Source organism: Populus nigra, chromosome 16, assembly GCF_951802175.1.
Source record: "Populus nigra chromosome 16, ddPopNigr1.1, whole genome shotgun sequence".
In the NCBI taxonomy this organism is placed as follows: Eukaryota; Viridiplantae; Streptophyta; class Magnoliopsida; order Malpighiales; family Salicaceae; genus Populus; species Populus nigra.
The window spans coordinates 12,058,969-12,084,740 of NC_084867.1; the positions used below are offsets into that span (position 1 = coordinate 12,058,969).

At 32.3% G+C, this 25,772-nt stretch overlaps 4 protein-coding genes across 12 annotated transcripts; 2 read left to right on the forward strand and 2 right to left on the reverse strand.

Annotated features, from left to right (window-relative positions):
* Positions 1 to 2,615: 2,615 nt before the first annotated feature.
* Positions 2,616 to 13,716, forward strand: LOC133675402 (uncharacterized). Of its 9 annotated transcripts, none has more exons than XM_062096764.1 (9): positions 5,468 to 6,263; positions 6,481 to 6,618; positions 6,802 to 6,965; positions 7,064 to 7,146; positions 8,428 to 10,443; positions 11,082 to 11,162; positions 11,823 to 11,879; positions 12,477 to 12,549; positions 13,427 to 13,716. In XM_062096764.1, exons 5-8 carry the CDS (start codon positions 8,482 to 8,484, stop codon positions 12,516 to 12,518), a joined length of 2,142 nt encoding a protein of 713 aa, XP_061952748.1. In that variant the 5' UTR covers positions 5,468 to 6,263; positions 6,481 to 6,618; positions 6,802 to 6,965; positions 7,064 to 7,146; positions 8,428 to 8,481; the 3' UTR covers positions 12,519 to 12,549; positions 13,427 to 13,716. The 9 variants fall into 9 exon arrangements, with proteins under 9 accessions (XP_061952751.1, XP_061952754.1, XP_061952744.1 ...); XM_062096765.1 differs by having other exon boundaries at positions 8,438 to 10,443; XM_062096766.1 differs by lacking the exon at positions 5,468 to 6,263 and having other exon boundaries at positions 6,504 to 6,618; positions 6,911 to 6,965.
* Positions 13,717 to 16,349: 2,633 nt separating this feature from the next.
* LOC133676312 (uncharacterized) lies at positions 16,350 to 17,840 on the forward strand. Its single transcript, XM_062097970.1, has 4 exons — positions 16,350 to 16,738; positions 16,850 to 16,908; positions 17,288 to 17,405; positions 17,518 to 17,840. Exons 1-4 carry the CDS (start codon positions 16,488 to 16,490, stop codon positions 17,600 to 17,602), a joined length of 513 nt encoding a protein of 170 aa, XP_061953954.1. The 5' UTR covers positions 16,350 to 16,487; the 3' UTR covers positions 17,603 to 17,840.
* Positions 17,841 to 20,127: 2,287 nt separating this feature from the next.
* LOC133676311 (uncharacterized protein At4g14100-like) lies at positions 20,128 to 21,146 on the reverse strand. The gene is made up of 2 exons (XM_062097969.1): positions 20,585 to 21,146; positions 20,128 to 20,397 (listed from the first exon to the last, which is right to left on the reverse strand). The coding sequence occupies exons 1-2, from the start codon at positions 21,054 to 21,056 to the stop codon at positions 20,213 to 20,215; spliced, it is 657 nt and encodes a 218-aa protein (XP_061953953.1). The 5' UTR covers positions 21,057 to 21,146; the 3' UTR covers positions 20,128 to 20,212.
* Positions 21,147 to 22,296: 1,150 nt separating this feature from the next.
* Positions 22,297 to 25,094, reverse strand: LOC133675195 (succinate dehydrogenase assembly factor 2, mitochondrial). Its single transcript, XM_062096487.1, has 5 exons — positions 24,936 to 25,094; positions 24,740 to 24,853; positions 24,509 to 24,635; positions 22,719 to 22,787; positions 22,297 to 22,625 (listed from the first exon to the last, which is right to left on the reverse strand). Exons 1-5 carry the CDS (start codon positions 25,037 to 25,039, stop codon positions 22,479 to 22,481), a joined length of 561 nt encoding a protein of 186 aa, XP_061952471.1. The 5' UTR covers positions 25,040 to 25,094; the 3' UTR covers positions 22,297 to 22,478.
* Positions 25,095 to 25,772: the final 678 nt, after the last annotated feature.

Here is a 25,772-nt window from a genome sequence, read left to right on the forward strand (position 1 = left end):
TAAAAAAAATAGTCTCTATTAGCTTTAGTTATAATCTCAATTAAATATAAGATTTAAAATGAAACAAAGAATTGATTGAATTTATGCGTTTTGCTTTAATTTGAAGATCATCTGCATATTTTTTTATTTTAAATTAATATTTTAAATTGTTTTAATATGCTATATTAAAAACAAAAAATTTTATTTAAATATATTTTTAAATAAAAAAAACTTTTATTCTAATCCAAAACATGCTCTAAATTGTTTACCGACTACTTTCACTGGCAGTATTTTTGGGTAAGGTATCAACAAATAAAAATGACTGCAGAACATATCATGTCAAGGGGGGAAAGAAAAGAAAAGAAAAGGTACCTTCCTTTCTTTTTTCTTCTTCTTCTTCTTCTTTTTTTAAATATAAAACGACAAACAGATTAAATTAAGCAAAAGAAGGTAGCTTATTATGATTAAATATTTTTTTAAAAGTATTTTTTATTTAAAAATATATTAAAATAATTTTTAAAGTTTTTTTATGTTTAATATTAACATATCAAAATAATTAGAAAGCATTAAAAAATCATCAATTTAATATTTTTTTTAAACCAAATACAATCAAATGCTATTACAAATACAAAAATAAACAATAACTAAGACAATGGCTAGAAAACAAACAAAACAAAGAGTAGTAAAAAATGGAAAATTAGATGGATTCATGTGGTTTGGTATTTTTTTTTACATTATTTCTATTATTTTATATTTTAGGTTAGTTTTTTAGTTTATTTAAAGGCATTGTAAACCTTATAAAATTTTATGATGCTCAAGCTATAATTAATGGTATTTTATTAGTCACTCTATGAGGTTTACTTTGAAAAAAAAAGACATATATAAAAAGAAAAGAGAAAATAAAATTCATGTCCCACAAACAATAATAAGAATACCTATATATAAAATTTCTCTCTCTTATTTTATCTATTTCTATTTTTATAATAGGTTTTAAAGAGTAGCTAATAGAATATCATTAGTTATAGCTTAAACACCATAAAATTTCTCATACGCCTCTTAGAGAGGCAGACTTTGTTAGATTAATATTTTAAAAATAAAAATAAAATTTTAAGGTTCTTTGTGTTTTAACCCTATTTCATCATATTCAAGATGACTTTTTTTTAATATTAAGATGACGACATATTTGATTAACTTTGGCTTTGCGACTTAACCTACCAAATTCATGGTTTGAGTTAGAACTCCATTAAGTCTAAGAACTTTGTTATTTAAAACTATTTTTTACTTAATTTTATGATAATAAAAATAATAAAAATCATAAAATTAAACACAAATCAAATGTTGTGATGTTTGTTTGAGATCATGATAATCTGATATGAAGTAAATCAAAACAAATTAAAAAAAGGCTTGTGTGTGGGTCTGCAAAGGTAGGCTTATGCAGATTCAAAATCATGTAAATATTGAATTTTTTTAAGGATAAAAAAACAAGAGAGAAGGAAAAGACAAGGTATTGTTGGGCCTCACAAGAGTGATCCATTTAATAAAAGCTTGTGTGTGGGCTTGCAAAGGTAGGTTCGTGCACTTGAAAATATAAAGACAGACAACACATCATCTAATTTTGCTTAGATTCCGGCTCTTATAATGGTCAGAAAATCATAATTGAATTTTTTTTTACCTAAAATTCTTTTTTCAACCCATTTTTTACCTAAAAAATCTTGAAAATACCATAGAATCTTGATAAACCAATAAGTGACTTAAAAAAACTTAAAAAACCATCCAAAAACCTGAAATCAACTCAAAACAAAAAAAAACTTCTGAGCTCAGATTTATTTCTTAAGTAATTTCAAGGTAAAAAAAACACCTAAGGTGAATTTTCCTCACCAAATATAATTAATTATTTAGTACCAAGATCTATTGTTTTGATGGCTAGAATACGTGTAAATAATGATTTTCTCTCTCTATCACTGAAATCTAGCAACTTTCTCTCTCATTTTTAATATAGAAACTAATAAATAAAAAAAATAAAGTTTTAAATCAAAATTGATTTAAAAAAAACCTAAAAAATTATAGGGTCCCAATTATTATAATTCATAAAGAATAAGGATTAAGTTGAATATTTCATAAAAATTTCAAAAACACCATCCACCTCCTCCTCGTGTTTCACTTTAATCCATTTTTAATTTTTTTTCTTTTTCTTAACAATTTTAGCTAAATTAATTTTAAATTAGGTCCTTAAAGGGAAGAATTAAAAAAAATGAAAACAAAAAAAAAATCTTGGACACAGTAAATTCGGTGCCACTTTAATCAATTGTTTTTTAATTTTGTCTTTTCTAAACATTTTTAGCAAATTAGCTCTAAATTAGGTTCTTAAAGGGCAGAATTAAAAAAAAAAAACACTTGGGCAAAGTAAATCCGGTTTACTTAATTAATAAGTAAAGGTAGTCAAATATTTAAACCTTTGGGGAGTTTAGCGCTAAAACATGATATTGATATTCAGAATTCCTTCATTTAAGAGTCCAAAAAGCTCTGTCTATTGTCTATCCAGAAAAGAAAAGGAGTGAAGACAACAACTGTAAAGTCTCTTTATTACTGTTTAGCGCCTCTTCATTCCTTCGTATTCAAGCCAAGTACCAAATTCTTACTTGTATATGTAACTATGGTTTGCAAAAGCTGGCCATGCAAGCTTTTCACTATCCGTTTTCAGATTTTTTTTAGAGATATCCACTTTCACTTTTCGTCTTACAGAACAGTTTCTTCAGGGTTCATCGAGAGAAACTAGTTTCCACTGCTGAGGAAAACATACAATGCTTAAGCAATTCCCTGAAGAAGTCTTAAATTTGTGGAACAATTGGGAGATTCGAGGAATGGTTTTGCTTAGTCTCTTACTACAAACCATCCTCGTCGTATTTGGTTCTCGACGTAAGACCATTGCCAGAAACTGGATCAGGATTCTCGTTTGGTCTGCATACCTATCAGCAGACATGGTGGCAACTGTTGCCCTGGGTAATCTAGCCAAGAGCCAAGGAGATTCATCAGGTGACGGTTCTAAAAAAGCAAACAATTCCATCCAGGCATTTTGGACACCTTTTCTACTCCTGCACCTTGGAGGCCCGGACACAATCACTGCATACTCGATTGAAGATAACGAGTTGTGGTTAAGGCACTTACTTGGTCTTGTAGTCCAAGTCGGAGTGGCTTTCTATGTCTTCTCAAAGTCTTGGCCTAGCGGTATCCTCGCATTCATAGCGATTCCACTGTTCATTGTTGGCATTGTAAAGTACGCAGAGAGGACTTGGGTGCTCTGGTCTTCATGCTCCAAGAGTTTGAAAAACTCTAATCTCTTTGATTTTTGGCGTTCTTATCATCTGAAGAGAATAAAAGAAATTGGTCTACGAGCTCTGCAGGGAAACTATCTTCGTCAAGCTTATATTTTTTCTTATATATCCAGGTCTATGATGCAGGATCTTGTCCCTAGCCTTGTGGATCTAATGCTCAGCCAGTTGCTTATGTCCAAATATTCCGCTGGCGGTGCCTTCAAGGTGGTAGAGATTGAGCTTGGATTAATATATGATATGCTTTATACTAAAGCGCCCCTGATTTACTCTCGTGCTGGGATCATTCTTCGCTCTATCAGCTTTCTGCTCACTTTCACTGCGTTTATTACCTTCGAAGTCAAGATTGAGAAGCATGCCTACTCAACGATCGACTTTAAAATCACGTATTTATTGTTTGTTGCCGCTGTTTTTCTCGAGTTTTATGCTTTTTTATGCCTTGTTTTGTCTGACTGGACACTGATTTGGTTAACTGCTGAAGGAGGGAACGCCCTGACTAGTGCTCTTTATTCTCTGATAAGGAAGTTAACTAGAAGCGAGAGGTGGTCGAGATCCATATCACAGTATAACCTGATAAGCTCTTCCATTGAAAGCAAGCCACCTAAATGCTTGGAATTTCTGGGAATCGATGAAATGATGAGGCAGATGAATGTGAATCGGAAAGAGATGAATGGTGGACTGCAAGGTTTTATTTTCGGACACCTCCAAAAGAACTCTCTGAAGATTAAGGAAAATTTCAATTTCATTGATAAGAATTTCAGAAGAAAAATAATTGGTCAGAGAGGAGATGGCGTGCTGGAAAGAGAGGGACTGTTACAGGACTTGAAGTGGAGCACAACTGAAGTGGAATTCAGTCGAAGCATTCTTGTCTGGCATCTCGCAACAGAGATTTGTTATTGTGTTGATAAAGATGCAAACAATGTCCCCTCAGAATATGAAACAAGCAGATGCCTATCTGAATACATGATGTATCTTTCGGTGATGAGACCAGATACGCTCTCCCAAGGATTCGGTGATGAGGGATATCTACATTCCTTGCGAGACTTGGATAGCATAAGCAAGGGGGAAGCTCCCACTAAAAGCCCGGCGGCGACAAGCAGGGAGGAAGTTGTAGATGCAATTCTGTTCTACTATGAATCATATGTTATTGATGATATACGGTTTCAATTTCGCTGGAAAGAAACCAAGTCAGCGGTAGCTGGTGGGGATAGGCTCGCCAAGCAATTGCGTTTGCTGGGATTTAAGAAGCGATGGGAGATAATCGAAGAAGTTTGGATGGAAATGCTTACTTATGCAGCAGCTCATTGTTCATGGAAAGAACACGCTCAACAACTGAGAAGAGGTGGAGAGTTGCTCACCCATGTCTGCTTTCTCATGCTACATCTTGGTTTGAGCGAACAGTATGAATACAATTCATTCAAAGACTACAATTCATTAAATGATTACACACGTGGTCATGATCTGGTATTGCCATGGGTAAGTCTACCAAAAATCTTTCTCGAGTACATTAGCTCCATCGATTACCATGTATTGATCTTTGTGTCTGAGAAAACTATGGAGTAAATTATTAATATTAGATATTTGATTATGTTAACTGATGACTACTTAAATTCTTGACAACAATCTGAATGATGTTTCACCGCAATTTTCAACAAAAAATATGAAGGAGGAAGAAGAATATCGTGAGGCCATTGATAGATATTTGAGAGGTAATGCAGACATGTCACTGTCAAGTTCCAATGAGGTATGATGCCAATTTCCTTTCTTGCTATCCTTTTCCTCAAGTGAAGTGTCGAATGGAACAGTCCAAAGCCAATTATTTATATGGTCACTGCCTTTTTACTGTTCGAATTCTATGGCTATAGAATCAAACTTTTTTATGTTTATTGTTAGAAAAATTAACTTGAGATTCATAGTACTCCTAATTTCTATTTTTTGAATAAGAAAAAGTTGCGTGCGTAGATTAATCAAATATCTGGCAATTATTCATGCTGAGTTCCAAAATTACAACTATTTTGAAGGAGGTGAAAGAACTGAAAAGGATGGTAGCATATAAAGACGAAGAGCTTGAGCGTAAAGAGCGAGAGCTTGAGCAGTTGAGGTCCTTTTTAGTTGCATCAACTCCATAGCATGGGATTCATGCTCTTTAAGGAGGTTCACCAGCATGCACAGACTGATGATCAAGGGACTGTTCAATCTTTATCAAATCATAAGATGAGTTGAGTCTTCAAATAAGAGTACTATGTTATATCCGTATATAGTCAGAAAAAACATGAGAAGACATTTGTGTTTATCAATTGAAGAATAAAAATACTAATTTATTAATATCATAATTGTTTTTTTTGGCCAGTTTAGCTTAGAATTTCTTGAGAAGGAATGTGGTGAACTGAGTATCTCGCTGCGTTTGGGTTTAAAGGCTCATTTTGTATTGATTTTTTTTTATAAATTTAATCTCGTGATTCTAATTTTAACAACACTAGAGTGATGGTCCGCCCATCGTGGGCCACACCATATTTTTTCTAAAGTGTTTTTAATGAAGTAAGAAAAACCTAAGATTCATTCAGGTCTTTTACTTAAATCTTCAAGCAATCTTCAAGCTTGAAATCCTAAAACAATCTTTAAATACTCTCTCCCCCTCTCCAGATTCCTTCAAATCCACTTATCCACCACAAACCCATTTCAAGAACCTCCCATAAATCAAAAGAAACCCAAATTTGATGAAACCAAATCGCATTTAATCGATCACTGAGGGAGGTAGACTTCATGACGGTGATCTGATGTGGGTAACGGCAGTGGTTGTTCACTGTCTTCCTCCATCTGCACCTCTTATTGCCACTATTTTTGGCGGGTTTTAACGCTGGTCGTGGTGCCGAGGCTTCAGAATTGTGGTGGCTGTGCTTTTTTTTAAGCACGAAAGATGAGGGGAAGAGAAGGAATTTTTCTTTTAGAATGAAGGTTTTTTTTTATTTAATATATTAAAATGATAGTTTTTATTTTTAAAATTTATTTTTGATAATAGTATATTAAAATATTAAAAAAATTAATTTCTAATTTTCCGGCTGCCCAGAGCAGTAATGCTACGCGCCAACTTGCTCAATGTTTTCAAACACTTTTTGGTTTTTACCTTTCTTTGGAATGGCTACATCTCAAGCAGCTCTCCTCTCACACACAGGTTATTCCTGGAAAAATTATCAGGTCCAAGACAGGAGAGGTGCCAAGAAGCAGAGCTTAATATGACAATCCATTAACGTAAGAAAAGCCAGCCTCCTCTGATACTTCACATGTCAATCCGTTTATTCAACTGGACAAGGTAAGCTGCCTTGTTTCTGATCTGCTATACATCTGGATAGATATATATAACTATGATTCTTGTTTCAATGTCAAAGCGTACTTCATCGTATTCATGCAATTACTTTTCCATGACATTTGATGTGTCTATCAAGCCACCTTACAATGCTCATCACTCTCATTTTAATTGTTGATTTGGTACCAGTGTCCTTGCATTGCTGCTATAACAGGCACGAAGCTCTTCTTGAAATTTTTTCGATGCGGAATTTTAATCAGGAACATCTTTTCTTGAGTTGCCTTCTAACATGGTACAGGCAAAGGATTCCGAGTTATACAAGCCAGTATTGATGGAGTCTTACACCTCACCAGGTAGGTTCTTGCAAAATTTTCAATGTGCCTATTGAGTTGAATAGTTTTGAAAATGTTTTTAAGAAATACTATTGATGATTCCATTGTCCATGTATCAGGGGCTTCATATCCTGCAGTAGTTTTCTGGTTTGAATTGCTAGTAGTCGCATTGAGGTTCGAGAGTAGTCTTACACATCATCAGGTACATTTTCTCTGTTTTGAGGTTGCAGTATTGATAATACACCAATCCAAGGGTAAATGTGAGCTACAGATTCAAACCTTTCGGGAGTTCAGTGCTCAAACATCATATTCCGAGAAATGAAGTCAAAAGATACTACTCACTGCATTGATGTTCAGTGTTCCTTCTCTAAAACAGAAAGCGACTCTGTGTATGAAGAAAAGAAAATGCAATTAATTTAAAGTTTCTTAGTCTTTGCAATCTGCATTCTTTATTATTTAGCATCTCTTCTTTGTTTTGTGCCCAACCCCAATGCCCCTTTAAGTGTTCAAGAAAAGGAAACCAAACTCTGTCCACCGAGAAAATAAAAATAAAACTAATTTAAATCTTTTATTCCTTGCAAGCTGAATATCTCTTTAATATTTAGCATCTCTTGCTTGCTCTGTATCAAAGCAACCTAATTTTAAGATTTTTAGTCACATATGTTGATTTGCAAAAGCTGATTGCAGGAGCTTTAGAATTATAGGCAACACATCTTGCTCTGTACCTTCTTTTTGCTTGTAACAACATTATGCAGCGATTCTTTTTCTCTTTTTTTTGATACCTCAACTACAATCCACTGCAGAAGTAATTTCTCATAAGAATATTTTCACTCACCCGCTGAAAATGTGCAAAGCAGCAAAGCCTTTGCCTATCTAGCTAGAATCTCTTGAGAATGAAAAGATATTGGATAAACACATTGTTTTATTCATTGAGAGGATGACTATCGTTGATTAGGTTAAGATGCAAAATTCCACTAATGCAAGGCAGAAACTCATTAGCAGTAAATGGTACGTAGTCTCATATTCAAACCTTGGGCCGGGGATTTCAGTGCTCAAACATCATATTGACATTCAGAATTCCTTCTTTTAAGTGTCCAAAAAGCTATGTCTATTGTCTATAAGGGAAAGAAAAAGAGAATAGGCAACTAATTTAAAGTCTCTTTATTACTATTTAGCATCTCTTCATTGCTTTGTACCCAAGCCAAGTACCAAATTCTTACTTGTACATGTAACTATGGTTTGTAAAAGCTGGCCAAGCAAGCTCTTAAAGGAGATATATCCTAGAAATCACTTCCATATATTAATTTGTAATGCATTCCATTACTTTTCTTTGCTTGCTGTAACAACAATATGCGGCAACTCCTATTTTATGACACCTTACCTAAAATCTAGTGCAGAATTCTTTTCTCATAAGAATCTTCACTATCCCTTTTAAGAGATTTTTTCAGAGATATCCATATTTACTTTTCATCTTACAAAACAGTTTCTTCTAGGGTTCATCGAGAGAACTAGTTTCCACTGTTGAGGAAAAGATACAATGCTTAAAAATTTTCCTGAAGAAGTCATAAATTTGTGGAACAATGGGGAGATTCGAGGAATGGTTTTGCTTAGTCTCTTACTACAAACCATCCTCATCGTATTTGGTTCTCGGAGAAAGACCGCTGCCAGAATCTGGATCAGGATTCTCGTTTGGTCTGCATACCTAATAGCAGACTCGGTGGCAACTTTTGCACTGGGTAATCTAGCCAGGAGCCAAGGAGATTCATCGGGTGACAGTTCAGAGAAAGCAAACAATTCCATCCAGGCATTTTGGGCACCTGTTCTACTCGTGCACCTTGGTGGCCCAGACACAATCACAGCATACTCGATTGAAGATAATGAGTTGTGGTTAAGGCACGCACTTGGTCTTGTAGTCCAAGTCGGAGTGGCTTTTTATGTCTTCTCGAGGTTTTTGGATAGCGGTATCCTCACATTCATAGCAATCCCAGTGTTCATTGTTGGCATTATAAAGTACGCAGAGAGGACTTGGGTGCTCAGTTCTTCAAGCTCTGAGGGCTTGAAAAAGTCTTTTCTCTCAAAATTTCGGCCTTTTTATCCATTAAAGGCATTAAGAAAAACACGTGATCAAGCTCTCGTGGGAAATTATTTTCTTCAAGCTTATACTTTTTTGGATATATCCATGTTTATGATGCAGGATCTTGTCCCTGGCATTCCTGCACTAATAAAAAGCCAGGTGCTGATTTCCAAAAATAAAGCAGAAGACGCCTTCAAGGTGGTTGAGATTGAGCTTGGATTAATATATGATATGCTTTACACTAAAGCGCCCCTGATTTACTCTCGTGCCGGAATCATTCTTCGCTCTATCAGTTTTCTGCTCACTTTTACTGCGTTTATTACCTTTCAAGTCCTGATTGACAAGCATGCCTACTCAACTATCGACATTACAATCACGTATTTATTGTTTGCGGCTGCTGTTTTTCTTGAGTTTTATGCTTTTTTATGCCTTGTTTTCTCTGACTGGACATTGATTTGGTTGGAAGATGAAGGATGGAATGCCCAGAATAGTGCTATTTACTCTCTGATAAGGACGTTAACTAGAAGCAAGAGGTGGTCGAGATCCATAGCACAGCATGACCTGATAAGCTGTTGCAGTGAAAACAGATCACTTCGATGTTTGAAATCGCTGGGAATCTATGAAAAGATGAGGCAGATGTTTGTGCATCGGGTAGATATGAATGGTGATCTACAACATTTTATTTTCGGACATCTTCTAAAGAAAGCTGAGAAGATGAAGGAAGATTTTGATTTAATTGATAAAAATCACAGAAGTAAAATAATTGGTCAGAGGGGAGATGGTGTGCTAGAAAGAGAGGGACTGTTACGGGACTACAAGTGGTGCACGACTGAAGTAGAATTCAGTCGGAGCATTCTTGTCTGGCATCTCGCAACAGAGATTTGTTATGTAAAAGACGCAAGAAATGTCCCCAAAGAATATGAAACAAGCAGATGCCTATCTGAATACATGGTGTATCTTTTGGTGATGAGACCAAATATGCTCTCTAAAGGAATCAGTGATGAGGGATATCTAGATACTTTGCAAGACTTGCAGCGTCTAAATCCGCACAATACAAAAGGCGATGAGGCGAAGAAGGGCGTTGTTGATGGAATTTTGCGTTCTGAATTATCTCTTGATGATATAACGTTTCAAAGTCTCTGGAAAATAGCAAAGTCAGTGGTGATCGGTGGGGAAAAGCTCGCCAGGCAATTGCTTTCATTGGGACCTGAGAAGCGATGGTGGATGATAAATGAAGTTTGGGTAGAAATGCTTGCATATGCAGCAGCTCATTGTCCATGGAAAGAACATACTCAACAACTGAGAAGAGGTGGAGAGTTACTCACTCATGTTTCCCTTCTCATGCTACATCTTGGTTTGAGCGAACAATATGAATTCACGCGATTTGATGGTGATGAAGTTAGTGTATTGGACTTTTTTTCATCGGTAAGTATTCCAAAAATCTCTCTCAAGTACATTGCTGGATGTGGACTACATTTCTTGTTCTTTATTTTATAAATGAAGAGCTTTTAACCTGAAATTGTTGGATGATTTTTGAAAGGTTGTACTCCCTCCTTCACAAACCTCGAGTTGTTGTGGGAAACAAAATTCATATTAATTCTCTATTTCTGACATGAATAGTCTGTTCTTAATTGAAAACAAAAAACAAAAAGCACATATCATAGCTCGATGAATGTCATGGATTATATATATTTTTTAATTTAATAGTAGTTATTTTAAAAATATTTTTATTTAAAAATATATTAGAATAATATTATTTTTAAATTTATTTTTTATATCAACGCATTAAAAAAATTAATTTTTTTTAAAAATATTTTTAAAATACAAAAATAAATAAATAGGAAGAATCTCAAATTTTTTTTATTGAATAGGCAACATATCAAAGTTTTATCTTATGATATCATAGCTCAATCCATTACTATATATTATTCTCAAATCATTAATAAGTGTGGTCAATATTGATGCCTTTGTGTCTAAGAAAACTATGGAATAAATTATTAATATCAGATATTTACTTTTATTAATTGATGACCTCTTGAATTTTGCAATTCTTTCTTAAAAAGGACCAGAGTCGAAAATACCAGTCGGCCGTAGAAAAGTACGCAAAAGGTATTATAGACATGTCAATGTCAAAACCCGTCGAGGTATGATTCCAATTTCCTCTCTTTATTTTTGCACAGCACAAGTCTCTGTTTTACAAAAATGCATGAATGATTTGTCAAGTGCGGCAACAATTTTTTCCTCAGAGTAATTGGATTTTATTTTTTTATTATTTGTGAGATATCTTGGAAAAATAAATTTTGAAATACTTATAGTAAATTGTCCATAAAAAATTAAAATACTTACAAGTATCTCACAAAATTAATATTAGAAAATACAAGACTATACAAAATATGTTTGATATATATTGATAAAATCATAAATATATACATTAAATTATTTATAAATGTAAATTCTCATATTAAGATCCAATACACATGTCAGTCAGATAATATTCTAATTACTTTTATATACATGCCATGTGTTATTATGTAATAAAATGAAGATTTTTTTATTTTTATTTTTATTTTTATTTTTATTTTTATTTTTTAGTGGATAGGCACTCCACCAAAGTTTTCTTACAATGTATGATCCTCAGACTATTTATTGATGAGTCCGGTCAAAACTGATGCCTTTGTGTCAAACAAAAAACTATGAAATAAATTATTAATATTAGATATTTACTTTCGTTATGTTAACCGATGATTACTTGAATTTCTGAAAACAAATTGAATGACGTTTCACCGGAATCTTAATATTGCCAGGCCTTATACAGATATTTGGCTAAAACTGCCGACACGTCACTGTCAGGTCCCAATGAGGTACGCTACCGATTTCCTAGTTCTCGCTCTTTTCTCCTCACGTAGATTACATAATGTAACGATACAAAATTTAGGATATAATAAATTTATTATTTACAATGTTGATATTAAAAATAAATTTAAAAAATAAAAATAATTATTTTTAAATATTTTAAATAAAAAATATTTTAAAAATGATACAATAATAAAAAAAAATTATTAACGGATAAACACTACACAATGATATCATAGCTAAATTAATTAACATATATGATCCTTGGTAGGTTATTAAAGATATGTTTAAGTTTTTATTTTAAAAGTGTTTTTAAAAGAATTTAAAATTTTTTATTTTTAATTCAAATTAATATTTTTTATGTTTTTAATTTATTTTGATGTGCTGATGTCAAAAATTATTTTTTTAATATATATTTGATGTATATTCGAATAAAAAAACACTTTAAAAAACAACCGCTACCATACTTCTAAATACCCCTAAAAAAACTATGAAATAAATAATTAATTAGATATTTGTTTTTGTTCACTGGTGACTACTTGAATTTCTGATAACAACTGAATGATGCTTCACTGCAATTTGTTTTTGTTTTATTTTTTTTGAAGGAGGAAGATGAAGAACATCTCCTGGCGTTAATTCAGAGATAATGCAGATATGTTAGTGTCCAGTCCCTATGAGGTATGATACCGACTTCCTTTCTCACTATCCTTTTCCTCAAGTAAATTGTACAATGGAGCAGTGCAGAATGAATTATATTCTTACATAGCACAACACAGGTATTTGTTTTACAACAATGGATGAAGGATTTGTCACGTCCTTCGATCATAAGGCAACAATTATAGAAATTCTTTTCTGAAAGTAATCAGAAACTGTCTTTTTTTTTTAAATATCATGGAAAAGAAGTTCTTACAAAGATTTTACTGTCATTTTTATTGAATTTAAAGCATGACACCTTGATGATAATGATTTCATGTGTGAAAAAAAAACATTATTTTATTTATCTCATTTAATTCATATCATTAAATTCAAAATCAATGATTAAATTTAAAGTTTCATCAATCAAGTTTTTTCAAAATATGTGAGTATTCAAATTCAAAAATAGGAATGAGAAGAAAGAATTGGGAGTTTGATTAAAATATATATATATATATATATATATATATATATATATATATATATTGAACTAATGTTACACTTTCATCTCAATAGTTTGAAATTTATAGTTTTTTAAAAAAGTTTCAATTCCCCCCCCCCCTAACTAACAAAACTTCTTCTTCTTCTTTTTTTAATTCTTCTTACAAATCTCTTTTACTTCCACTCAGATATGTCAAGAAAACACTTAAAAACTTTAAGATTAATGTGCTTAATTTACTAGCAAACTTTAATCAATTAATAACAGGAAATTAGTCTCTCTATATATTTATATTTTGGAGTGAGGAATGAAATTGAAATCCAAGAGACTCCTAATTTCGATTTTTAAATCAGAATAAATTGCGTTTATTAATGAAATACCAACTAATTACCCCTACTGAGTTCCAACATGGTTATTTTAAAGGTGTAGGTAGAAGAACTTCAAAAGGTCGTGGCAGTTAAAGAACAAAAGCTTAAGCACAGAGGATTGGCGCTCTTCCAGGAGGTTCGCCACCACAAAGTAGTGATCAATGGACCGGTCAAACTCCTTCAAATAATGAGATTAGTATAAGCATGGAATAAGAGTACTAGCTTTTGTGACGCTAAATTTCTCATTAAAAACATGAGCAAGTCATCTTTATTCATTATTTACATGTGTTCATATGTTGAAGACTAAGATTAATAATTTATTAATTTCATAGTTGGTCCTAAAAATGAGCAATTTCTCTCTCTTTTGCTGCTAATTTGGCATAGAATCTCTCAGAAGGAATATGGAGAACTAATTACCCCTTTTTGTTGTTTCTTTGAATGTGGGTTTAATGACACTAAAGCGTTAAGTTATTAATGGATGCTATGATATTAGTTTTTTTTAATATAAAAAATTTAAATGAGTTAATATTTTTTAAAAAAAATATTGGATTTGACTTTAAAATAAAATTGAATTAGCATTTTTTTAAAAAAAAAATATCGAAATGAAGAAATATTAGATTGACTTGAGTTTCACGACTTAACTTGCATACTACGTAACTCAGGTCATAAATCATAGTTTTGAAACCCGGCCTGGCCTGACAGGTCGACCCGGGACCCGGCCGACCAGGGGTTGGAACCGGGCCGGGTTGAAGAAAAAATGGGGGAAGGAAAAACCCGGTGTGACTCGGTTGACCTGACGAGTTGACCCGGTGACCCGGTTGACCCGGCAATACCCGGTTGCAAACTCGTTGACTTTTGTTTTTTCGTTTTTACTAAAATGACATCGTTTTGATTTAAAAAAAAGAATTGACTCGATGACCTGGTCAAAACCCGGAACCCAGACCTTGGATCGGGCCGGGTCTTAAAACTATGTCATAAACTCTATTGTGTTTAATAATTTTTTATAAGAAAAAATTATTTAATTATATGGTAACAAAATTAGATTTTTATAAAATTAGATGTCAATCAAATAACAAGATATTTATTTGAGACCGCTATAATGACATAGAAAATAAATCATTAAAATTAATAAAATATTGAATAATAAAATTTTAAAAAATAGATAAACAATAAAAACTCAATATTAAAAGATTAAATCAAAAAAATCAAAAAATCAAAATAAAGCCTAGGAGAGTGGATTGGGTGGCCTAACATGCATGGTTCTATTTTATAATTTATTTCCTGGAAAATGATTTATTTTCCGCCCAAAAAATCTATAAGATGTGTTTGTTTTTCAGAAACTGGTTTCTGGAAAACCATTTTTCAAACTTTTCTGTGTTTGTTTGCCATTAGAAAAGTTGGTCAACGAAAAATATTTTTCAGTCAAAGAAAAATTTGGCTTGGTTTTCAGGAAAGTGTTTTTCTTTTATTTTGGACGGAAAACACTTTCCGAAAGTTATGAAAAATTTAAAAATATCATATTATTTGTTGATTATATCAAATTGGTTCTCAAACTTTTGATTGTTATATATATATATATATATATATATATATATATATATATTATTTTGAATATTTATGTTTCAATTTCATCCTTTAAAATTTATTTTTTATATTAATTTTGGCATTTATTTTTATAATTGTTATTTTGTTTTTCTTTATTATTTTTTAATTGAAATTTTTTATCTATCAAATTTGGTCCTCATTCTTTTGATTGTTACTTATTTTATTTGAAATAATTTATGAAATGTTTATTATTATTATTTTAATTTCTTCATCTTTTGATTTTTTTTATTTTTTAGATTTGATCCTCTATTATTTTGATTATTATTTATTTTATTTGAGATAATTTATGAAATTATATTTTTTTTCAATTTCATTCCCATTCAACTTTTTAATTTGTAAGACTTGTTCCTTATTATTTTAACAAACTTGAAAAATATAAAACATTAATAAGTTATTTTCCAACTTATTTTTCATGACATAACTAAACACTGGAAAGTGTTTTCCAACTTATTTTTTATTAAACTACCAAATACCAGAAAATAATTTACTTTCTCGGAATTCACTTTAAAAAAAAAAAACTACTTTTCATTAAACAAACGGGGCATTAAACCTTTTATTTTATCATTTTTTTTTCTAAATGGAATTGAAGTTAAACAATGCAACAGTTCATGTGTCATTCGTAATCCATAATCAATTAAAATATTTTGATATGATTTATAGATGCTCATTAAAAACTTTTATTTAAAGTGAAAATAATTCAGAAGTTTTAAAAAACAATTTTAGTCTCAAATCATAACAAATTTTCTTTACTTTCCTTTCAAACAGGCTGGTCAAGCAAGAAGAGAGAATTTTTTTTATGATTCGACATTAAATTTATTTTTTATAACATATTTAGATTTAATTTTGAATTATAAATGAAAAGGGCTTAGGAAGCATGTGAAAATCACATGCAAGTTGACTAAATGTTTTTAGAGATTAAATTAAAGAAAAATTAAAAAAAATATAGAAAATTAAAAAAAATAAAGAAAAAATAGCTAACATATAAAGAAAAAATAATCAAACAAACATTGATTATTTTTTTCATCAATTTTTTTTTTTAAAAAAACTAGAATCAATGACCTCTGGTGTCATTAAATCTTTGCATATATGTTAATCGGTGATATTTTTAATTCATGTTTTCTCGAATTAAGATGTTATTGGAGATTTCCATTCGGCTATTTTACCATTATTCCAAGAAGAAGACGACGACGAAGAAGAAGAAAACAGGAAATTGTCCAGTAGTGAATTTGGGCAAAACTGTAATCTTCGTCTGAATTCTGAACTTAAAAAGAAAATAAAAAACTATAGGCACCAAATTGTCCCACGACATTGTGGGACAAAGATAAGGAAAAGCCCAAAAGAAGTGGGTAGAAGAAGCTTGTGTGGGGAGCATGACAGCCACGCTTCCATTTGCTCTCCAAACTTCCTACACTATTTACCTCTACACACCACTCACTTATCCCCATATCTTTTCTCTTTACTGTTAAACGAAGACCGACTGAGAGGAAGAGAAGAGGAAAGGTCCTGCAAAAATGGCCTTGCATGCACCAATAAGGCTTCAAGCCACAAAAACATCACCGCCACCTTCTCTTTTAGCTCCTAATGGCAACAATGTTGGTCTTAAAGCACCAACTGATCGTTTTGCTCTAAAATCATCTTTCTTTTCTCCTTCACTTCACCTCTTGATTGCTTCTTACAATCAGCAGCAGCCTCTTGCATCTGCTGCGCCAAGATTCTCCATGCGTGCTGCAACCAAGCAGGCCTACATTTGTAGAGATTGCGGGTACTATTTATTTTCCTTTTTTCTTTTATTTCTTGCACGGTATAATTGGTTTTAGCATTTGGAAGCGAAATTAACAGGATTTGGTGTGATAAATTAATTATTGTGATGCAGGTATATTTACAATGACAGGAAACCCTTTGACAAACAGCCTGATAATTACTTCTGCCCTGGTAATTACTTTCATCTCTGGGATTTATTTGAATGTTCATTTATCATTGAAAAAAAACTATCTTATGGCCATCCCTCACACAGTCAACTGATCATGTCTAGTTATTGTTATTAGTGGTGATAATTTGCATCTATAATGGCCTTGCATCAAAGTGTAAGCTGTGGTGTTACCCTAGAATCTAGATAGCCTTATCCACAGAGTGCTGATTTCGTTGGTTTATTTAAGTATTGTTATCTAATCCTAAGCGAAACGCTTGAAAAGTCGTTGACACTTGACAGGATAAAGAAGTTAGGGAGATATATTTTAAAATATTTTTTAGGCCTGTTGAGATTACAAAATTACAAGGGTTGTACTAATGTTGAGTTAATTATGCTTTACAGTTTGTGGTGCTCCTAAAAGGAGATTTAGGGAATACATGCCTGCTGTGACAAAAAATGTTAATGACAAAGATGTTCGTAAGGCACGTAAAGCACAGATCCAGAAAGATGAAGCAATTGGGTATGCGTAATTCTTCACAACTGGTGAAACGATGCAATTTACATTTTGTTTTTGCTTCATAGCTTGATCATGCTATAATTCACGCCTTTTATTTTGAATTTGAACTTGTCAGGCGAGCATTGCCAATTGCAGTGGTGGTTGGAATTGTAGCTCTTGCTGGCATATACTTCTACATCAACAATTCCTTCCCAGGTTGAATGGCAGCAACTCCTTGTAAACCCCAGTGTGAAACGAATGTCATCATCATGTGAATGCTGGAGTTCATAGACTTTTCTTGTATTTTTTATTCCATTTAGCACAACATATGTTCAGTAGCACTTTGTGCTGCCATTGTTCTAATAGCTGAAAAACAGTTGTCTTCTTATCATTCTGAGTAACAATGAAAAAGAACAGAGTTTAAAGATCCTCAGCTTGGTAAGTTGGGGATAAGACAAACTTCTCCCATATCTTCAGAGAGCATCTAGGAAATAAGCTTTGACGGGGCATATTTGCAGCATTGACAAGGTTAGAAATTGTAAAAACATCTCCTCTGTGAAGTAGTATCACCCATTAAAAAAACCCTTTCTATTCCCTGATGAACGAGGGATGATATTGACCTAATTTAGATTACTTGATGCTACAACTTATGCAGTCCCACTATGCCAAATCCTCCCAGCTGTTAATTTCCACCGCCGTCTATACCTATCAAATCCCATGATGGTTAGCAAATTATGAAGGGTTAATGCCTCAACTATCATCCAGACGGCGAGTTCTTTGATGGTAAATTTAATAGCAAATGTTAATTACTTGTTAGTTATACAACCAAGCAGAATTGTTTACTCTTTTCTCCATCGACAGGGGAGGGGGGAGTTTAAAAGAGAAAACAAGTCACTAACACAAGAGACTGGAGCAGGCTTGAACTCGCAAGGTCCTTCTTTCACTCACCAAACCTATAACCAAAACTCACGTTAATAACAAATGGAAGAAAGAAAAGAAAAGGGATAAGCTCCAGCTTCATTCCCGAAAAAAATGATACTCAAACCATGAAAGCAACCTGATTTCCATCATCATCAGATCCCCTATCCCAATTCCCAGGTATGTTTTTCATTATTCTTCTTTCTTCATTCCCAGGTATAATTATTTTTTTTATTCTTGTTACAAGAATAAAAAAAATATATAGTAATATTTATTGTTTATTTTAAAGCACCTCTAACATAAGAATGTGATCATTTATCAAGCATAATAGTGCACTGATTGACATTTTATAAACAGACATTAATGTTCTATCTACTTAAATGTTTAAGTTATTAAACTCATAAAACTTAAATATATATTTGGATATTTTTTTTAAATACAAATTTAATCCCAAAATATGTTCAGATTTTATCTTCCGCGTATCTTATCCTCGCAAATCCAACATTGAATTTTTTTTTAATCCCCATTTTGATGTATATGTGCTTCCAAGTATATAATATAATGCTATTATTTCCAAATAAAAAATAAATTGGACTAGAATATAGCGATCGATTAACATGCAGGGTAGCGTAGTATTTGACTATTTATACATTTGTTAGCCTTTTTTTTTAATGAATTCTTCAATTATAATGTAATTACCAGTCGCATGCTCGATCGCACATTCTTTCAAGGTTTGGTTGCTACGTGGAAAGCATGGTTTCATGTTCATCTACGTGGGTGTTTGTATTACGTGCGTGTGTTTTTTAAAAAATTTAAATTAATATTTTTATTGTATTTTTATTGTTTTGATATATTACTAATAAAAAAAAATAAAAAAATATATATTAATATAATTTAAATAAAAAAAATACTTTAAAAAATAACTTCTTCTAAACAGTTTTAAATGACCAAACATCAAGACAGATATTATTAGATATTTGTATCTTTCTTTTTCTTTCATTTTATGCCTTTCTTTAATTAGTACTGCTATTTACGTTTATAGGACTTCAGGCAAAAAGAAAATTTACAGATGGAATTTTTTTAGCCCTTCCTAGATCTTTGGAAGTTGAGAAACATTTAAAAAAACTGGGAACTTATATCATCTGGCACATGATGTGATGCTGATTTTGAGTATTAAAATGAATGGTTTGGTGTAAAGGTGAAAGTTTCAGAAACAGAAATCTATTGTGTTGGTTGTCAATTCCTGCAAGGGAAAATCTTGAATTTGATAATTTTGGATGTCCAAGAACATAGGATGATTCACGGACAAAGCTATTCGTATGTAGTATACAACAAAATCCAATGGCTATGACTACAATGCTGAAGCCTTTAGGAATTTGGGAGCATGATAAAATTATAGTAATGGAACAACCTAAGCTCCAGCCGGTTGGAAGGAGAACTGGCTTGTGTTTCTTTCACCCCTCAATCCAACAATCTAAAAAGCTTCTGGTAGAGAGAGCTCATAGGTTTAACGAAGCTCCTGATTATGGGGAGAGCCTGGTTTCAGTCTACTTGGCCAAACATCAAGACACAGACTGTACAAATCAGACAGATTAATAGGTATTTGTGGCTTTCTTTTTCTTGTTCTTGTACCTTTCTTTACTAGTAGGTGGCGATGTATTCTTTATATTTCAGGCGAAGAACTTGACAGTTGAAAAGTTTTGAGCCTTCTATAATGACACCACTTGCCAGTTTTGTTTTCCATAAATTTTGGTAGTTCAGAAACTTACAAGAATATTGCAATGGAAAATTCTGGGAGCTAATTCTTCTGACAGGTATCAGAAAGTAATTGAAGATGCAATTGAAAATCAATTGTAATATAATCAGGAAGTGTATTAAGATGCAAAGGAAATGAAGCTCATAAGAGACAATCACTACAGCATAGAAACATTAAACGATCCTGTCATTAACCCTTCACGAGATAATCCATGACTAACCACAGATTTAAAGACAATGTTTTCCTTCTTCTCAGACTCCTTAAAACAGTAAACAGGAGCCTGCCACTTCGGATCCTCTAGCACCGCCCCCACTTCAAATGTCATCACATGAGCAGTCATTCCTGCAAATCCATGGGATTTTCATCATCAAAAAGCCCTAATAATCACACTTTTAGCAAATAACCAGAATCTAATTATACCAATCAATCTATAGCTTATGAACTTGATAAACAACAAACAGATAATGATGAAAAGAAATGGGCAATGGTTAAAATTTAAGTTAAAAGGAGATGGTATCAAAAGGAGTACCTGTGTAAAAGACCCAGTAAACAGGTCTCTTTGTTATGACATCTTCATAGTACCAAATAAAGTCCACCTTCTGCCACACATTGCAGAGGAAGCCATCAACTTCTTGTTGGCCAAGATAGGTAGCACCTTCAAGCCAATTGGGGCGGAGAACACCAACTGGGAAATGCAAGACTCTGCATTCTTTATTGGAGTCTAACGTGTAGATATAGGAGGTGCCATTATCCCATTCAAGGTCATAAAGAAGCTTTCCAAGTTGGTTCTGGATTATGTTGAAGTTGCGGCCATTAGTCCAGTCATACCAGAGGTCCACCACCTGGAGTGAGCCATTGTTATCCATGAAGAGTATTGAGTGGAATTGGTGTGGCCATGGAGCTGGAGTTGGGTCTGCTGGTTTTGATGATAGTGAAGAGAAACAAAGAGAGAAGGCTAACGGGAGAATGAGGAGAGAGAGAGATTTGACTTTAGAGCCCATTGCTTTTGTTCTGGTACAATTCAATGAGTGTAATGAAGAATCAAGTGACGAGAGGATAGAACAAGAAAGCAACAGCGTGAATAAATAAGGTCCACAGAAGATACAGAGGATGAGGCTTTATCCTTAGACATCAAAATGGGAAATTCCACTTTCAGCCCAACAAAACTTTGGATTCATCAAAACAATTGCCTCGTGGCTGCACTTAATTTTGACGTGTGCCTCAATGGCTGCTTGTTTTTATTTAATAAATCCCATGGATATCAAACCCGATCTCGTGATTTATCCTACTAGGATTGGGTAATGAATTTTATGGATTAACTTGAATTAATTTAAAAAAAAATTAAAAAATATTTAAATATTAATATTTTATATAAAATATTAAAAAAAATTTATATAAATATAGACTATATATCTTATAAATAATAAAATTTTAAAAAATATTTAAAAAACTTTTTTATTTCATGTTAAAAAGATATTATGTTATTCTTTTAAGTTGATATATTTAAACCAAAAAAATTTTTATTTCACGTTGAAAAAACATAACTTTTTTCTTGTGAATATAAAGTATATATATTATATATTAAAAGATTTCAAATCCCACATTAAAAAAATAATTTTTTTATTAGAAATATAGTGTGTGTGTATATATATTAAAAAGCTTTAAATCTCACATTGAAAAAATATTATATCATCATTTTAAATTGAAATATTTAAACTAAAAATTTTTTATCTCATATTGAAAAAACATAACTTTTTTCTTATAAACATAAAATATATATATAAAAAAGTTTAAAATCTCACATTGAAAACATATTTTAAAAAAAAAATATAAAATATATATACCGATGAGTTTTAAATTCCACAATAAAAAAATAAAATATTTTTCTAATATTTATATAGTAAACTTTAAAAAATATTAATAACCAACTAAAAGAATATAGAAAAAATATATAGAAAAAAAACCACATTTAAAAGAAAAACAAAAATAAAAACACTAAATCTAGCCCATGTCATGAATCAACCAGATTTTGACAGGTCTTTTAATAAATCTAAACGGGTCAAGTGACCAGATCAAATCAACCTACCAGGCCGGGTTTCTACACTAAATAGGAAAAGAGGACAAGCAGAGTATGGAAAAATATTTTTGGAATCTAAACAGGAATAAAAATACCTAAAGAAACAAATAGCTTTCCCTAAAAATCTCCCGAATCAAATAATCTTTCTATAAGGTTCAACCGTGTGAAATGCAAGGCCTGCAAATACAGCTCCACTTTTATTAACAGCCAACGGTCCTTTTTTATTTTGCTAGTCATGAGAAGAAATAACAACAATTAAGGTATTCAGAAGAGCACACGTTAATACATTATGACTCGTCAAAAAGCTCAAATGAACAGTCTATATAGCTTCCTGGTAGTAGTAGTGCTACTGGTTTCCAGCCACTGGGCTGCCAGCGCTTTTCTTGATATCATCCCATCCTCTTACCCATGGCTGTCCAGGTATTGCCCGTGTCTCGGGGGCAGCATGGCTGCTGAGATTGTTCATGATCTTGTCACGCACAGCAGAGAATACCTGAAACAGCAAATAAACTACATAAGCATGCAATTTATAGGGAAAGGAAGAATCTGTAGCAAAACCAATTTTAGGGCCATCTAAATGTCTCACAGGATTTATGCTCACTGCTTCAGGGGGTTGCTCCTGTCCAGTTAACCATTTCCAAAGATCTGGATTTTCCTGCAGAAGCAAAACAATGTATTCAGTCGCAAATATTAAACACCAGTCAAAAGACTTTTCTCTTTCAGAGTTCAGACCAAGCAATTATGCCCAGCCTTAGTCAAGTAACATGTCAAAGCAGATCCACAAGCATACTCTCTTTTGGCATTACCTTAATTTGTACCTAAGCATCAAATATGCAAGGCAAGAAAACTTTTATGAAACAATTTTATTGTGGACTCTGTTCCAAGTGACTAGACAAACCTTCTTGCCATCCCTCTATATAGCATAAAGATGTCCATAAGTGTTTTGATTATGTGGAAGAGAACCAAGTGTTTTGAATACTGTGGAAGAGAACCAATATAGCTTTTCTTGATTGATCTGATCAGTTGATGGAATCTGCATTAGCTTACTGAATGCTCTACTTACATTAGATGACTAGAAACAACTTTGAGATACTAGGGGCAAACTGTTGGGATTTTACCACTCATGATTTGTTATAGAACTTGTCACCAAAATCTAAAATCTTAAATTAAGTACTGAAGATGCTCTTCCATCAAACTATATAGATAACAAAATACTCAAAAGAGCAAATGTGCCAAGTTGTGTATATAGTCACTCCTCGGAGTAAAACCTGCTGAAGGGTTTTAAGGTCAGCACTCAGCACAGGCCTTAGACAAGGCAATTTAATATTAGAATCGTCTTTGTGCATCTGCTGAGGTCTGAAAGAAGAGTGGTATTCAAAGTAATGTACAATTTTTTATTGTTATGAATGTTGTAATTTCAAAAGCTTATAAAGACCCCAAAAATCGGAAACATAAATCATATTCAACTCCATACGTAGCCGATAAAAAACAACACAGAAGTAGAGCCAAAATGCAATGGACGCTGCAATACACCAGTTCCAATTGACAATGTTTAACAAAGAATTCTCATAGCCGACCATTGAGGTGATAAAACTACGTTGAAGTTTCACTATCTGAGACATCAAAACTACCTTAAAACTTTCCCATGCTAGTTCTGAGTTCACTTCACAAACAAAAACCACTAGAACCAATTACTACTAAAAATGCTCTCAAATAATCACGTAACAGAAATAACTTTAAGGCCAACATGCATTTCGTATACAAGGAATAGATGGAGTTAAAACCTGCTGAAGGTCTTCAGGTTCAGCACAAGCCTACATCAGACATTTTACTAACAGAATAAATCTTGGCTTCTCGGCTTGGGTTGTGTATAGGAGAATGGTATGGCTTACATCCAAGGTTCAAACTTTGGTGTTTATAAATATATTTCCAGTCAAAAAAGCTTAAACAGAATATAATCCGATCAAATACCATTGCGTAATGGACAACACAAAAATCAGAACCAAAGAGCTGTGGCAAATGTAATACTTTGGTTCCAATTGACAACATCTAATGCAGATTTCAAAAATTACCTCCGAGCCATTAAAACTCCCTTAAAGTTGCAATTTTTTAATCATTAAAATCACCTTATACCCAGTTAGTTCACACAAGACCAAAGTTCACATTGAGAACCAGCTTCAACTGAGAAAATTTATATAAGCTAACGTTTGATATTATCACCAATCGAAGTGATTAGAACAAACTAATCCTGTGGTTAGAGCAAAGACCAGAAAATAAGCTAAAAGCCTAAAAGAAAAAAAATTAAAATTAAAACCATAATTAATCATAAAAACTCATGCTGACCAACAAATGAAGTGATGGAGAATTATTATTTACCAAATCAAGAACATCAATTAGAGCTTTAACACCATTTTCATCCATAGAATAAATATGCTCTTCTACCCATTTCCCCAAAACCAAATCCAGCTCCAAAAACCCTCTTTGTCTGCTCCTATACAACAGCCTTAAACACAAAAACAAAATAATCAGTTCATGTAATAAACACAAAAACAACAACAAAAATCTTAAAAAGATGAAAACTTTATTTAAAAAATCAGACAAGAATACCTGTTACATAATCTCCTTTTGCTTTCTTCATTAGATAGGTCAAAATCCAATGATGGTTTTTTATTATCATTTTTGTTTAACGTTGAATAACGTGAAAACAGCCCATATTGAGACCTGAAAAAGCCAAAAAGTTTAAATCTTTAGAGTTAAATAACATTAAAAGAATCGAGATTTAAAGGTAAAAATTTATAGGTACCTTAAAGGGGATGTAACTGAGATGTGATTGGTTGTGGTGGTGGAGTTGAGGATACGGTGGACGGTAACCAGGGCTCTTCTCAAGCTAGCCATTTTATTGATCATCTTCTTCTGTGGCAACAAGCAATAAATAAAAAGAGCAAAAAAGGCAAGAGATTATTTGACGACATGTCATTTAAGGATAATTTTGAAACACATGTCGTCGTCTTGGATGGAGTTAGGTTCGGTTAACGGTTGAGATGCAATGCTACGTTGATGGTAGGCGCACCACATACATGATGCTCTTCACTTTTCTTTTTCGATTTTTCTTTTCTCTTTTTCTTTTTTTAAAAAAATATGTTGGTTTGCTTAGGGGCCAGAAACGAACGATTGTTAATTTTTTAACTTTTCTTTAAATATGTAACAAAAGAAAAGACGCTGTTATATCACAAAATATTTTTTTTAAAAAAATAACGAATTAATAAAAACAATGATGAAAGTGGTAATTTCAAACAATTTTTTGGTCCATTATTAATTATCTTTATTTATTACTTTTTCGTTATCTTTTATTCCTTACATAAATCAATTTTCCAAGATACAAGTTCTTAAGAAGTAGTAATTTTGAGTATATGATTAGCATTGATGGATTTTGAGCATGTTCATGAAACTATTTATTGTGATATAACATAGTTTTATTGGATAAAAAACATGTGTGGTTCTTCTAATTTATTTTTTGATAAAATCTATCATTTTAATATAAAAATGAATATGACAGATTTTAAATTTTCATTATCTAGTAATGTCTGGCATCTCCAATTAATTATATATAACAATTCATATATATATATATATATATATA

Excerpts from the sequence above, each read along its gene's own strand:
- LOC133675402 (XM_062096760.1), top strand. The coding sequence starts at position 2,781 with ATGCTTAAGCAATTCCCTGAAGAAGTCTTAAATTTGTGGAACAATTGG. Across the intron at positions 4,785-4,974 it reads ATGATCTGGTATTGCCATGG|GAGGAAGAAGAATATCGTGA; the intron begins GTAAGTCTACCA and ends AAAAATATGAAG. Across the intron at positions 5,053-5,329 it reads CACTGTCAAGTTCCAATGAG|GAGGTGAAAGAACTGAAAAG; the intron begins GTATGATGCCAA and ends ACTATTTTGAAG.
- LOC133676312 (XM_062097970.1), top strand. The coding sequence starts at position 16,488 with ATGGCCTTGCATGCACCAATAAGGCTTCAAGCCACAAAAACATCACCG. Across the intron at positions 16,909-17,287 it reads TGATAATTACTTCTGCCCTG|TTTGTGGTGCTCCTAAAAGG; the intron begins GTAATTACTTTC and ends TATGCTTTACAG. Across the intron at positions 17,406-17,517 it reads CAGAAAGATGAAGCAATTGG|GCGAGCATTGCCAATTGCAG; the intron begins GTATGCGTAATT and ends TGAACTTGTCAG.
- LOC133676311 (XM_062097969.1), bottom strand. The coding sequence starts at position 21,056 with ATGGGCTCTAAAGTCAAATCTCTCTCTCTCCTCATTCTCCCGTTAGCC. Across the intron at positions 20,398-20,584 it reads TTACTGGGTCTTTTACACAG|GAATGACTGCTCATGTGATG; the intron begins GTACTCCTTTTG and ends ATGGATTTGCAG.
- LOC133675195 (XM_062096487.1), bottom strand. The coding sequence starts at position 25,039 with ATGATCAATAAAATGGCTAGCTTGAGAAGAGCCCTGGTTACCGTCCAC. Across the intron at positions 24,854-24,935 it reads TCAGTTACATCCCCTTTAAG|GTCTCAATATGGGCTGTTTT; the intron begins GTACCTATAAAT and ends TGGCTTTTTCAG. Across the intron at positions 22,788-24,508 it reads TAATTGATGTTCTTGATTTG|GAAAATCCAGATCTTTGGAA; the intron begins GTAAATAATAAT and ends TTGCTTCTGCAG.